Genomic DNA, 12089 nt, shown 5'->3' with positions numbered 1-12089 from the left:
GAGGGAGAAGCAGGCTCCCTGCTGAGCAGGGGGCCCGATGTGGGGCTCGATCCCAGGACCCTGAGATCATCACCTGAACCGAAGGCAGACGCTTAACCGACCGAGCCACCCAGGTGCCCCAATTAGCCCTGAAATCCCAAGGCTCTCACCCACCTGGGAGACAACACGTAACTGACCCCACGCACAGTCCAGAAAATCCTGTGCCGACTGGTCTTGAAAGCAAAGGTCCCCATGTGGTAAAGTGGGGGTGGTGCCTTTCTGGAAGTATAGAACTGCTTTGTACTGGGCAGGCCTGCCTTCATCTGCCCATCCTGTGCCTCATTTTCTATTAAATTAGACCCCTGCTCTTTGTGGAAGCTAAGGCGAGTATCCCCCATTGAGGAGACTTCTGGAGACCAAAAGGGGTTTGGGGGATGACCAGGACTTCTCTGCCTGGGTAGACCGTCTATCCTGTCTTTCCTTGCCCTCCACTGCCTAGATCTGGATGCGAGAGAAACCAGGCACAGAAAGCACCAGGCTGGCCAGCACCGTGGCGGAGCCGGCCGCGGCCAGGGAATCGGGCAGCTCTCCTCACAGCCCGGCCCAGCCTGCCCCTCCGTGCCTGGCACGCCCCGTTCCACCACCAGAGCCTGGTTTCTGGAAGACTTCCTCATCTTCGGGAATCTTTTAAAAGGAACACTTCCCGAGAAGGGAGCATTACTTTAGCTTGTGTGACTGGCAGCTTAGGCCCAAGTGGTCTCCTTTTTAAAAATGGAAAATCTGGCCGAAATGGGACGCCAGATGGATGGGCTACTGCAGCGGGGCCAGGGGCCAGCCTTGCAGCGAGGCTTGTAGCAACAACCAAAGAGCTGCCTTTCCTGCCTGGGGCTCCCAGCCTTTCAAGGCCGTCCCTTCCCTCTGCCCCGTGACCGTGCCAAGGAGCACAGACAGGACACGAGGGTGAGGTACTATGGCGTGGGAGCAGGGGCGGCTGTGGCGGGGTGCCAGGCCGCTGACCTGCGGAGAACTCAGCACACAGTGGCTCATTTCTGGTGACCCAGGGCCATATCCTGCTAATACCTTAAGAAGTCTCAAGAAAAACAGGCATTTGGTTTAGCAAAGTCAGAATGTCAACTGGCCATTCAGGGGCCTGTCCAAGGAGAGGTCATGTGTCCTTTCTAATCTACTCAAAGACTTCTTGTCCTGTCTGGAGATGGTATCAGCCCTGGTGCTGCCCCCTCGGTCCTCGTGGGGACAGGGCACGCTTTCTCTCCAAGGAAGGACCTCACCTCTGGGATGAGACTACTCAGTGAAAGGTCCCTGCTCTTAGACCACAAAATGTGAGGTGTGGAAGGTGATAGGCCAGCCGCAGTCCTCAGGCCCCACCAGCAGGCTGCTGGGTTAAGTAGGTCAGAGGAGGGCGTGTATGTGGTACTGCTTCATGCGGACACAAAAACATTTGCTTCATCACTTAGACTATGAAACAAGTGGCTTTGCTTTCCTTGAGAGTACTACCAAGTCTCCATTATTAACCGCCTGACTCTTGCCTGTTTATAAGAAATCCTGTTATAGCTGCTGCAGACGTTACACGTTTCCTCAAAGGGCCCGTACGGATTCATTTGTAATCAGGTATGTCATGCTAACAGATTGGGGCCTCACAGTTCTGTGCAGATAGAGTACTGACAATTAGTTTCCCTCTGGGGCACCTGGGTGGCGCAGTCGGCTAAGTATCTGGCTCTTGGTTTTGGCTCAGGTTGCGATCTCAGGGTTGTGAGTTTGAGCCCCATATCGGGCTCCCTGCTCAGTGTGGAGTCTGCTTGGGATTCTCTCTCCCTCTCCCTCTGCCCTTCCTCCCTGCTCGTGTTGTCACTGTCACTATCTCTAAAATAAGTGGATAAGTGTTTTAAAAAAAAATTAGTTTCCCTTCTAGAAATGTTAAAATCACTCCTGTCTTTATCTTTTATAGCCAAAGTCCTATGTTGATTGATTGCAGTTTTTTAAAAAAGTAATATATTCAACTTCGGAAGCAGTGTAAATGTCTGATCATAAATAAAGTAGCAAATTGCAATTCAGATATAAAATAGAACATAACTCAAATGTTTAGGAAGTGCTTTAAATGATTCTGGAGAATGTACTACATCGAAACGACCCCCAGCAGTGGAAGCACAAAGTAAATATGCACAATTAGCTTTGGCTGTTACTGTCACAATGAGTACATGACCAAAAGGATGTAAAATTGATCATGATTCTTAACTTTCTTTGATCATAAACCCTTTTGAGAGTCTCCTAAAGCCACAGACATTTTCCTCCGAAGTAATGTGCATACCTGCCTGCATTTCTGAGGGCTTGTGAGCCCTTTGAGTCCCTCTGCCATGTATTCTGTGGACCCTTGTTTAAGAATCCACGATGGTGGCACACCTGGGTGGCTCAGTTGGTTAAGCATCAGACTCTTGGTTTCGGCTCAGGTCATGATCTCAGAGTCCTGAGATCAAGCCCCACATGGGGCTCTGCTGGATGTGGGGAGCTTATGATTCTCTCTCTCCCTCTCTCTCTGCCCCTACCCCCCAAATTAAAAAAAAAAAAGAATCCACGATGAGCTATGTGATTTTGATAAATATAGATATATATATATGTAGATATATATATAGATATATATACTTATATATTTTAAAGTAGGTTCCACGTCCAACATGGGACTTGAACTCAACGACCCTGAGATCAAGAGTCGAATGTTCTACCAACTGAGCCAGCCAGCCACCCCAATTTTGACTATATTTTTTAAAACATAAAAAAAACCGCCCAGAATTTATCAACAGTTTGCCTCTAGCTGTGGAATTCAAGATGACTTATTTCCCTTCTCCCTTTATGTTTTTCTACCTTTTCCGAAGTGTTTGCATTGGTATATTGACTTACATGGGGAGAAGAAACAAGACAACTATCTGAGAGCCTGTGTTCTAAATTATAATGCAAAAGAAACGAAAACCAAGAATGAGAGATTATTCAGCGGACAGATGTGGCCAGTGGCTAGACTCTCCCGTCTCCCTGGGACGGCACTACCAATACCATCAGCTTACGAGCACTTGCTCTGTGCCCAGAACCGTGTTAAGTCACTTCACAGTTCTCGGGTCGTGGGGCAGAGGCAGAATTCGAACCGAGAGCAGCTGAGCTCTAAAGCCTGGGCATTTTACCCCACACTGCACCACAGGCAGGGATCAGAGGATCCCAGCAACCTGAGGTTAGTACTTGCCTTTGAACTCCATAAACAAGAAGACAAATGACTCACCAGCGGAGAGGCTCTCTCAGTTTGTCCCAGAAATGAGCTTGTTCGAAGCAGCAAGGTCTGCCTCTGTCTCTGTGTGATGTGGCCCGTGTTTCCGTTGACTGTCTTCTGAGCGCCCTTGGTTGGTGATCATAAGAAACCCAGCCCTACCCACCCCTGCCTTGTTCATCAGAATCCACATGACCAGCCTGCACCCGTGTAATTTGGGGGTGAGAGATAGGAAGCGGTGGCTCTCATCTCCTGCACTCCCTGCTGGCTGGCCATGGACATAGTCACCGGCCAGGACCTCAGAGGGTTTTTATTTGTAAACAAAGGGGAGCAAGAAGTAGGTCTGGCTCAGGCAGCCCACTGAAGACGACGGCATTTGTACCATTTCCTTCGCTAGTCATGTCTCTTTGGAGCCGCTGGGGCCTGACCAATGCGAAGTCCGTGCTGTGGCCTGGGTTCGGGGTATGCATGCAGCTCCCACATGGTGATAGCCCCTGATCCTCACAGCAGCCCTGCAGAATAGGTACTCTTCCCATTTTACAGATGAAAACCCTGAGGGCCCCGGCCGAAATAACAGCCCCACGTGCACAGAGCTAAAAACTGGTGCTTCCAGGAAACAAACCCAGGGCTCTGTCGTTGCCAGAGCACCGGAGGGCTCCTAGGGGACGGGTCAGCCAGGCGGCCTGACGCAGCCCTGCCATCTAAACCCACATGACTCGGTGTCCTCTGGTTCTCCGAGGCTGTCGCCACCGCTGGAACTCCCCAGATATGGACCACCTGGTGACAGCACAGTTCTAGTTGTTGGACTCCCTGACCCCGACATGCTGACGCTTCCGGGGAAAAACGCCCCGGGAGGCAGGAGCTGGAGGGATGCCTGCCGCACTCCCGTTCCTCTGGGGAAGGGCTGCTGGGTAGAGGCGTGGACTCCCATCTCTGCTTTCCCAGAAGCAGCTGCCCTCGTGCCCACTCACCGGGCCCCCCCTCCCCTGACTCTGCACCCCATTCAGCCCGTTCTCCATCACGGCTGGTGTGCATCTGCTGGGCACAGCGGCTCCTGCAGCTCTTCCTGAGGGCAGGGTGTCAGGCATTGGGAGCCAGGCCCTGTGCCGGGTGCTTCCCACCTAGCTATCCAGCCTTACTCCTTTACAGATGAGTAAGCAGAAGGGTCGAGAGATGAGCTCACTCGCCCAAGAGCACGCATGCCCCTGGGGTCCCCCAGGATCTGTCCAGGTGCAGAGCCCATGCTCCCTGCACCACTTGCTGAGCACGGAGCTCTCCCAGGGAGCCCTAGTAGAAGCTTTGAAGAGCGCTCGTGGATTTTCGAGGCTTTTCTGAACGGACTAGTTCAAACCCTTCCACCACACTGGTACAAATGAATGAGCTGTTCCCTGAGGGCAGGAGCCGGGAGGCTCTGTAGAGTGTGTGCCTCTAGACAGGTGGTGGGTGGACGCAGGGGCCGGTGGACGATGACAAGTGCAGGGGAGGTGGGCCAAAGCACCCATCCTCTGAGAGAGACCGTTTAAGGCAAGACATCCCTTCGGAGCGAGCCAGCCTTTCATTTTGGAATCTCTTGTGCTTCGAGAGATGCGCCTTTCCCAGGAACAAGCCAACTGTGGCATTTGGGACCAGTTCCCGGAGCAGAGGAGGGCCCGAGCCTTGTCAAACACGCTCACGCGGCCAGGCCCTTGTGTCTTGGAAGGACAAGCACACTTGTACTCCATGGGAAGAAAGGGGCCTCGCCCTGGCCTCCTCCACGACTGTGTGCGGGCTTGCAGGGCGGGCGGGTTCGTGTGTCTGAGAAAGCACGGCTGCATTTGTCATCACCGTTCTCCAGCGGAAGGTTCTCCAGGGAAAGACTTTCAGCCAGATTGGAGGAGGGAGCCACTCAGCCTCTGGGGGCCAGAATCTTACTTCAGCCACTTTACAGAGTGCCAGTGGATCTTTTTATCTGCCAGTTGGTAGTGCTCCGTGTTTCAAGGGCATCACTTTTCTTTGAAACAAAACTCTGAACTTGCCAAGGGCAATGGCCCAATCACATGTCTTAGATTGCCCCTGGAATCCTTAAACGTTTTCTAAACAGAACCGGGGGAAGGATAGACTAAGAAGCAACAGCCACGCCCACTGCAGGTTTATCTTGGAAGTCAGAGTGCAATGACCTGCTCACCGTTCCAGAACCCCTGCCGCTCCCCGATCCAGAGCCCTGGGTGAAACGTCAATCCCAGGACCCAGGATTGAGGCAGTTCCTGCTGCAGGCAGAAGTCTCACTGCAAAGCACTGGTGGTCGACGGGGGCCGTGGAGGGTGAGTTAGGACCGAAATTCTCAGAAAAAGAGCCTGACCAGAAGGCTGCTCCTTCTAGAGCCGGGGAGGCGTGCCCAAGTGCAGCCCGGCCGTTGGTTTTGAGGTCGGGCATGCAGGTTTGGGTAATTGTGGTCGGACCATGGCTACTGAGTAATCAGAAATCAAAATACCAGAAGTGTTCTTCATCACTCGGGGTTTTTTTAGGCAAAAAGGAAGCCAATGACTGCAAGAAAAACTAGCCAGAAGTTACTTTTAATAGTAAAATGGGAAAATGCCCCCAGATCCCACAGAGAGTGGGCTCGGCACCACGTTCCGAGCCCGTGCTGCTCACGAGCATGTTCTGCGAGGCCAGACCTGTCCTGGGTCCGCACCGTCCCACACAGTGGCCCTGGAGCCCCTGAGGTGTGGCTGGTGCCGCCGAGGAGCCAAATTGTGATGAATTTGAGTTCAAGCGGCCCCGTGAGGCCAGTGGCGGCTGAATTGGGCAGCGCATTGTAGAGTCGTCTGCTGACCACAGATAGAAGCTGGTCTGGGGACCCTGGGTAATCGGGGGAAGCACCCTTTCTCACTGAGCTGCTTAGCGAGGCCGAGGAGCAGGTGGAGACCTCTGAGGAAGGCGGTCGGCAAGACGCTCGGGCCATGGGTGCTTTTTAGGCATCCTTTCTTCTTCTGCCGATCCCAGCAGCCAAAAGATCTTGCCCCCTGGGCAGTCTGCAGGACTGGGGTTGTACAGTAATTACATGAAAAAGCAGCTGAGGCATTTTGATTTGTGAAAGGAAGCTATTGTAGAATCCAGCCGTAGAGACCAAGTGGGGGGACCCCCCCCCGTGACCCCTCATCCAGGCAGGCGCGGACCCCTGGACTGCACTGCCGGGGACTTCCTCACCATCTGCCTTGTCTGTGGACACCACTTTATTCTCACTTGGTTCTCAAATGGAGCCTTGGGCATGTCCTGTGTTTGGGGGCATGTGGGACAGAAGGCCAGCTCTCCGTGGGGCACGCAATCTGGACGTTGATTGAGCATAGACAGTGTGCAGGGCAGGATCTCCGGGGGTGCCAAGATGACCAGCCCCAGAGGGTGGAAGGAGCTAACAAACAGACGTGTACGCCTCAAGACAAGTTCAGCTCTCCTGACCACAGGCTCAGGGACGGAAGCTCAGCAGGAAAGGGTGACATGCCATCAGGGGTCACCATCGCCAGCAGGAGGCTCCCATGGCCGGAGCAAGGGGAGGAAGGAAGGGCGCTGTGGGCAATCAATGTGTCTCAACTTCGCAGGAAAACACCCCAGTGGCAACAAAGGAAATGGTGCTGGCAGGAGAGAGGGTGCCCCCTAGCGGCCTTGCTTTTGTTCCCTGTCCTTCCCAAGCTTGTTTGCCCTCCTCTGAACTAAGGGAGATGCTCTTCCACTGCGTCCCACGGAAAGATACGAGTTTTACCTGACCGTCCACGGATGTGCGCGTGTAGACACGAAGGCAAAGCCAGAGCCCCTGACAACACGCAGTATCCTGTCGCTTTGGCGTTTTCTATTCAATTTCTTCTAATGTGGGTCGTAACTTCCTAAGTTGATTCATGACCCACTAAATGGGTCGCAACCCACAGTTTGAAAAGCCATTGAGAAGAAACCTCTGGGCCCCTAACCCTTATCCTCGGGATGGCATCACCCACCCATGCCCGCCTCACTCCGCTCCCCCCCGTGCAGGGCCTCAGCCAGGGCCGGGAGGGGCTGGGGGCCTACCCTGGGAAGCACGTACTCGCAGGTCATCCGGGCTTGTCTATAGTCGTGGCCAGAAAGGGGGAGCTGGAGGAGGAGAGGCAGTGACGGGTTAGGACATCTTTTATCCTCAATGCTGGAAAAGCGAGAGAACCAACTACAGCTTCAGAGTTTGTTCTGTCGGATGTTATTTATCTTTCTCTTGTACGGTATTTGCACTTTGCCCAAGGATGAAGACAAGTGACCTGAGGCAGGCCTGAGTGGCCTTGGGCCCATCTTGGCTCCTCGGACCCCCGTATCCGTGTCCGTCAAGTGGCGGGGGGTGGGGGGGGGTTGATCCCTTGAACAGCCTCTCACACTGACGTTCTGTGATTCTGTTTCTCCTGGGAGAAGGATGGGGGATGTGGAAGCTAGTGGTCGCAAGAGCCACGGAAGGAGGTGGGCAAGGAGGAGGTCGAGGGGTGGGGAGGAAGAGAATAGCGAGGGACCAGGCTTGCCCTCAGTGGCAGCAGGTGGGTCAGGCGTATTCTTGCTGCACCTTCCTTGGGAAGCGTGGAGAAGGCCGAGGAGTCCTTCAGAACCTACAGTCTTTTCCAGCCAAGCCTGGAGCTCAGAGCGGAGCCTGGAGTCCATCTGGTTCCGTCACCTTCTCCCATATAGAGAAGGGAGAACAGCCTCAGAGGAGGGAAGGGCACCCAGAGTCACAATTAGTCATAAAACCAAGACTGGAACCGCCTTGGAGTGACGGCCCCACCAAGAGCCACACGGCCTCTCCTGCCCGCTGGAGCCCCAGGGAGCTCCGGCTAGATAGATGGAGCCCCCACTGCTCAGGGCTCCCGGCGCTCAGCCCCTGAAGGGCAGGGTGTTCATGAAGATGGGCTCCCCCACTTACCGTGGGCTGACGGGGACTGTGCCCAGACAGCCCCCGGCCGGGCAGCGGGGTGCCAGTGGGTGTCTGGTGATCTAGCAGCCCTGGCAGCTCCCTGTGCCGGCCACACCCTCACAGCGGCACCCTGAGAGCAGAGTCTCACCCCCAGCGGCCTCAGCACCACAGCAGACGGGGACAAGGCAGGGACAGGGGAGCTAAATGGTGGAGAGCAGGTGTGATATCAGGGCCGGTCCAGTGACGCCCCGTCTTGTGCTCAGAGGTTTCCCAAGAAGACGAAGGCCTCTCCCCGGGCAGTACCTGTCCCCCTCTGGGCAGAGAGGCCTTGTAAGTTAGCAGCGGGCGTGCTGTGGCTGAACCCGCAGCCGTCACTCCACGCGTGACTCAGGGTCCTCATCCTTCAGGGATCCGGCCTCGGTTCTCTCTTTGACTTTGTCCGCATTCCTCTGCCTTCTTCCGAATTTCCACATACTTCTCACCAAGTGGCACGTACATTGTTTGGTTCCTGCAAAGGGCAGTGGCCAACCCGCTGCGTGCCGGTCCCATAGGGCAGGGACAGCTCAGGTGCAGCTCCTACTTCCAAAAGCCTCTCAGCCTAGGGGAGAGAGCACCCAAAAGAGATAAGTACGGCCCGTTGTAACGAGAGCTGTGACAGAAAGGGCCTGGGGGTGAGTGGGAGGGAGGGGCAGGCAGGGTGGGAGCGGGCTGCAGATGCCTGTGCACTGGCCCCTGGTGAAGCTGCCGGTCACATCCCCCAGACTCACGGCACGGTGCTCTTCATGCAGGTGCACTGTGATGCCTGGCAGATCTTCCCGCCCCCACACCTGAGTGACAGCCAGGACAGGCTGAGGGGAGACTCACTGAATTTTGCCGACTCTGAACTCCCCCTTTCTGCCGCCATGCCGGGAGCCCCTGGGTGCTCAGGTGGACGTTCAGGTTCCACCGACTGAGCGGGGAGCCTCGGGCTCAGACGCAGGAAGTGGACTGTGGTAGACCGTCTGCAGCCTCCCCATAGGCAGGTTGTAGACCCCGACCCGTTGAGGTCAGGGACTCTCCTGGCAGTGAAACGTGAGCAGCATGTGCTGGGGATCCCTCCCAAGCAGAGGTGACAGCCGCCACCTCCAGGCAGAAGCTCTGTGAGCATTAGGGTGTGGCCGCTGGGCTCCTTGAATTTCCGCTGGCCCAGAAGTGATACTAGGTTGGGTCCTGAGCTGGGAATCCTGCAGAGCCCCATCCCAGGCATGGCCGTGGGCGGCACGCCATGCAGCCCAGACAGCACTGTCATTTTCCAGCCCAAGTCACAGCTGCACAGCTGCGCTCTGCACTTCCAAAAGCCGCTCAGCCTAGGGGAGAGAGCACCCGAAAGAGACAAGAACTTGGTGCCCAAGTGGGTGTGAAGGTGGTGGTGGAGGCGGAGCCGTCTGAGCACGAGGTCTGGATGCTTGCTGCTGGCCACCGACCTTGCCCGGGCTGCTGTGTGTGCTGAGACCCCCTTCTTCCAGCTGTTTGTGTGTGTGTGGGGGGGGGGGTGTGTTGCTGACTCGGGGCGGGGGGAGGTGTATGCCATGCCTACATCAGTGTCCTGCACAGCGCTGACCTGGGGGGACATCTCTTGGCACAGCAGGGCATGGGGTGGGGCTGGACTGCGTTCATTCGAGTTCCCTCGGGGCCTCAGAGGTCGAGCGAGTGTCCCCAGGGCCAAGCTGGTGAGAGCCCAAGGGGAACCTGGGGAGGGGGGCAGTTTGGTTCACATTGACCTCACCCCAGAGACATCTGGGGAGCGCCCTTTAGGGCAGTTGAGAAGGGGGTTATTGTGACATTTGGGGAAGAAGCTGTGCTAGGTGAGAGATGTTCCTTATTAACACTTGCCCGTGGGGCAAATGGTTCTTCTTTTCTGGACTAAGTTTCCCCTGAGCAGACCTGGGCACTCGAGCTGGTTGGGCTTGAGGCCCCTGAGATCACACAAGCCATTGGCCGAGCCAGGCGTGGGGCTCCGGCCTGCGTCTCAGGAGCTGACTGGGCCCCCGTGTCCCTGTCAGTGAAGGAGGGGGACTGCAGTCTGCCTTCCCAGAGTAAGCAGTCCAGTAGGAGTTTAAAACGTTCCATGATGGAATAAACACACGGAACGCTGGAGTTCAAGTCCAGTAGATGTCTTTGCTGCAGGGCCTCCTAGAGCCTCGAACTTACGTTGCACGGTGCCGGGGCTCTCTCAGAGGGAGCGTGTGGTGCCCTCCGCCCCTGGCCCTGGGTTCCACGGAGCACGGTGGGAAGCATGTGTCTGCTGGCTCTTGGTGCAGCCGACCGTGGGTTGTGAGCGAGAGAGGCCATGTGGCTTAGGTCCACTCTCTGTCCATGGCTCTGTCCCACTGCTCCCTCTTCGCCCACGCCGTTTCCTGGGTGTGTGTCCTTGCTCCCTGGAGATGAGCCAGAGCAGGCTTGGCTAGTCACGGCCAGGCAGGACCCCGGGCTGCTGCTGACAGCGCTCAGCTGGCGTGGGATAGGAGGGTGGCCCGTCTGAGTGGTGGGCAGCCCCTCCCCACGGCCCCTGGAAAGACGCCGGGGAAGTCATGGCAGCCCTGTTGTCTTCTCCCCATCCTGCCTGCTCGGCCCCAGCCCCTGTGCTCCTACCTGGAGAGCCTGCCGGACCTTCTGTCACGGCCTCTGGGACTGAAGGATCCCGTGCATTCTGAGGTTGGCTACGTGACTCCAAGGCTGGGGGCCCAGGACGTGGGACTCCACGTGCTGATGGCTAAATGGCTGTGTGTTCTTGTGTGTGGCATTTCAGGGACACCATGTCAACCTCGCTAACCCCTGAGGACACTGAAGACATGCCGCTGGGACAGGATGCCGAAATCTGCTTGCTGAAGTCCGGGGAACTGATGTAAGTGACAGGTCTCCGAGCGGGGCTCCCTGGGCTGTCACTTTTGGGGAGGAGGAGCTGCACCCCCGAGGCTCTGACTTGGCACCCATGGTGGCTTTCATTCAGTCTGTGCTTTTTTTTTTAAAAGTACAGTTTACATACAGTAAATTCCCCCTTTATGTGCACGGTGCTTAGACTCTGACAAATAACAGTGCAATCACCAAGCGTGGCTTATGTGGGGCTTATGTGGGCCAGTGGCTTATGTGATCTCAGGGGCCTCTGAGCCCAGCCGGCTCCGTACCCCAGTGCTGCCAGACGGGGGCACCCAGGCCCAGAACAGAACAGTGTCGCCCCCGTGTGACCACAGTGAAGACAGAGACCAGTTCCCTCACCCTCAGAAGCTCCCTGTACCCCCTATAGCTGTCCCTTCCTCACGCCTGTGCCCTGTGTTCTTCTTTTCTGACCATAACTTTGTTTTGTTTTCTTACTGTAAGAGCAGTACCGTTTCATTGTAGAAAATAGGAAAATAGAGACAAGCAAACCACCTCAGTGTATAGCCTTCCAGTTTTTAAAAATACATATGTACATCATTTTCAACACAAACAAAATATTCTACATCTTATTTCATGGTCTTTTAAAACTTACCACTGCGTGAGTATTTTCACATATCCTATTCTTTTTCTCCTGTGTTGTGTCTAATGGCTGGATAATGGCTTAATAGTCACTGAGTAGATTCACTCCCTCACTCACAGATACTTACTCAGCACCTAGGAAGCACCAGGTAGGTTCTAGGTCCTTGGAGTACATCAGTGAGCAAAACAAAGATCCCCGCCCTCATGTTTAGTTTATATTCCAGCAGGGGTGGACAATAAACGTAAGTAAACAAGTGAATTACATAGTGCATTCATTACAAGGTGGTGTTGCTATGGAAGAAAAGTAGGATGGGGAGGGTGGAATTTGTCATTTTGAATAAAGTGGCACTAAGAGGTAAGACTGGAGGGAGTTGCCATGCAGCTGTATGAGAGAACAGCATTCAGGCAGAGGGAATAGTCAGTGCAAAGGCCCTGGGGCAGAATGGTGTCTGT

The 12089-nt window shown here is 55.2% G+C and overlaps 2 protein-coding genes across 4 annotated transcripts in view; one reads left to right on the top strand and one right to left on the bottom strand.

Moving 5' to 3' along the window:
- Nucleotides 1–3350, bottom strand: part of CXCR6 (C-X-C motif chemokine receptor 6) — a 5593-nt gene extending 2243 nt beyond the window's left edge. The window contains exon 1 of the mRNA XM_032412585.1: nt 3263–3350. The gene's annotated coding sequence lies outside the window, so the exon portion shown is untranslated. The remainder of the gene's footprint in view (nt 1–3262) is intronic.
- Nucleotides 1–12089, top strand: part of FYCO1 (FYVE and coiled-coil domain autophagy adaptor 1) — a 73948-nt gene that overhangs the window by 46593 nt on the left and 15266 nt on the right. For all 3 annotated transcript variants that reach the window (XM_032412582.1, XM_032412583.1, XM_032412584.1), the window contains exon 15: nt 10930–11025. In XM_032412582.1, coding sequence (XP_032268473.1) covers nt 10930–11025 — 96 coding nt within the window. The remainder of the gene's footprint in view (nt 1–10929; nt 11026–12089) is intronic.

Source organism: Phoca vitulina, unplaced genomic scaffold (assembly GCF_004348235.1).
Source record: "Phoca vitulina isolate PV1807 unplaced genomic scaffold, GSC_HSeal_1.0 scaffold13, whole genome shotgun sequence".
NCBI lineage: Eukaryota > Metazoa > Chordata > Mammalia > Carnivora > Phocidae > Phoca > Phoca vitulina.
Note: the sequence above shows the minus strand (reverse complement) of the source record. Positions and strands in the feature narration are given on the sequence as shown.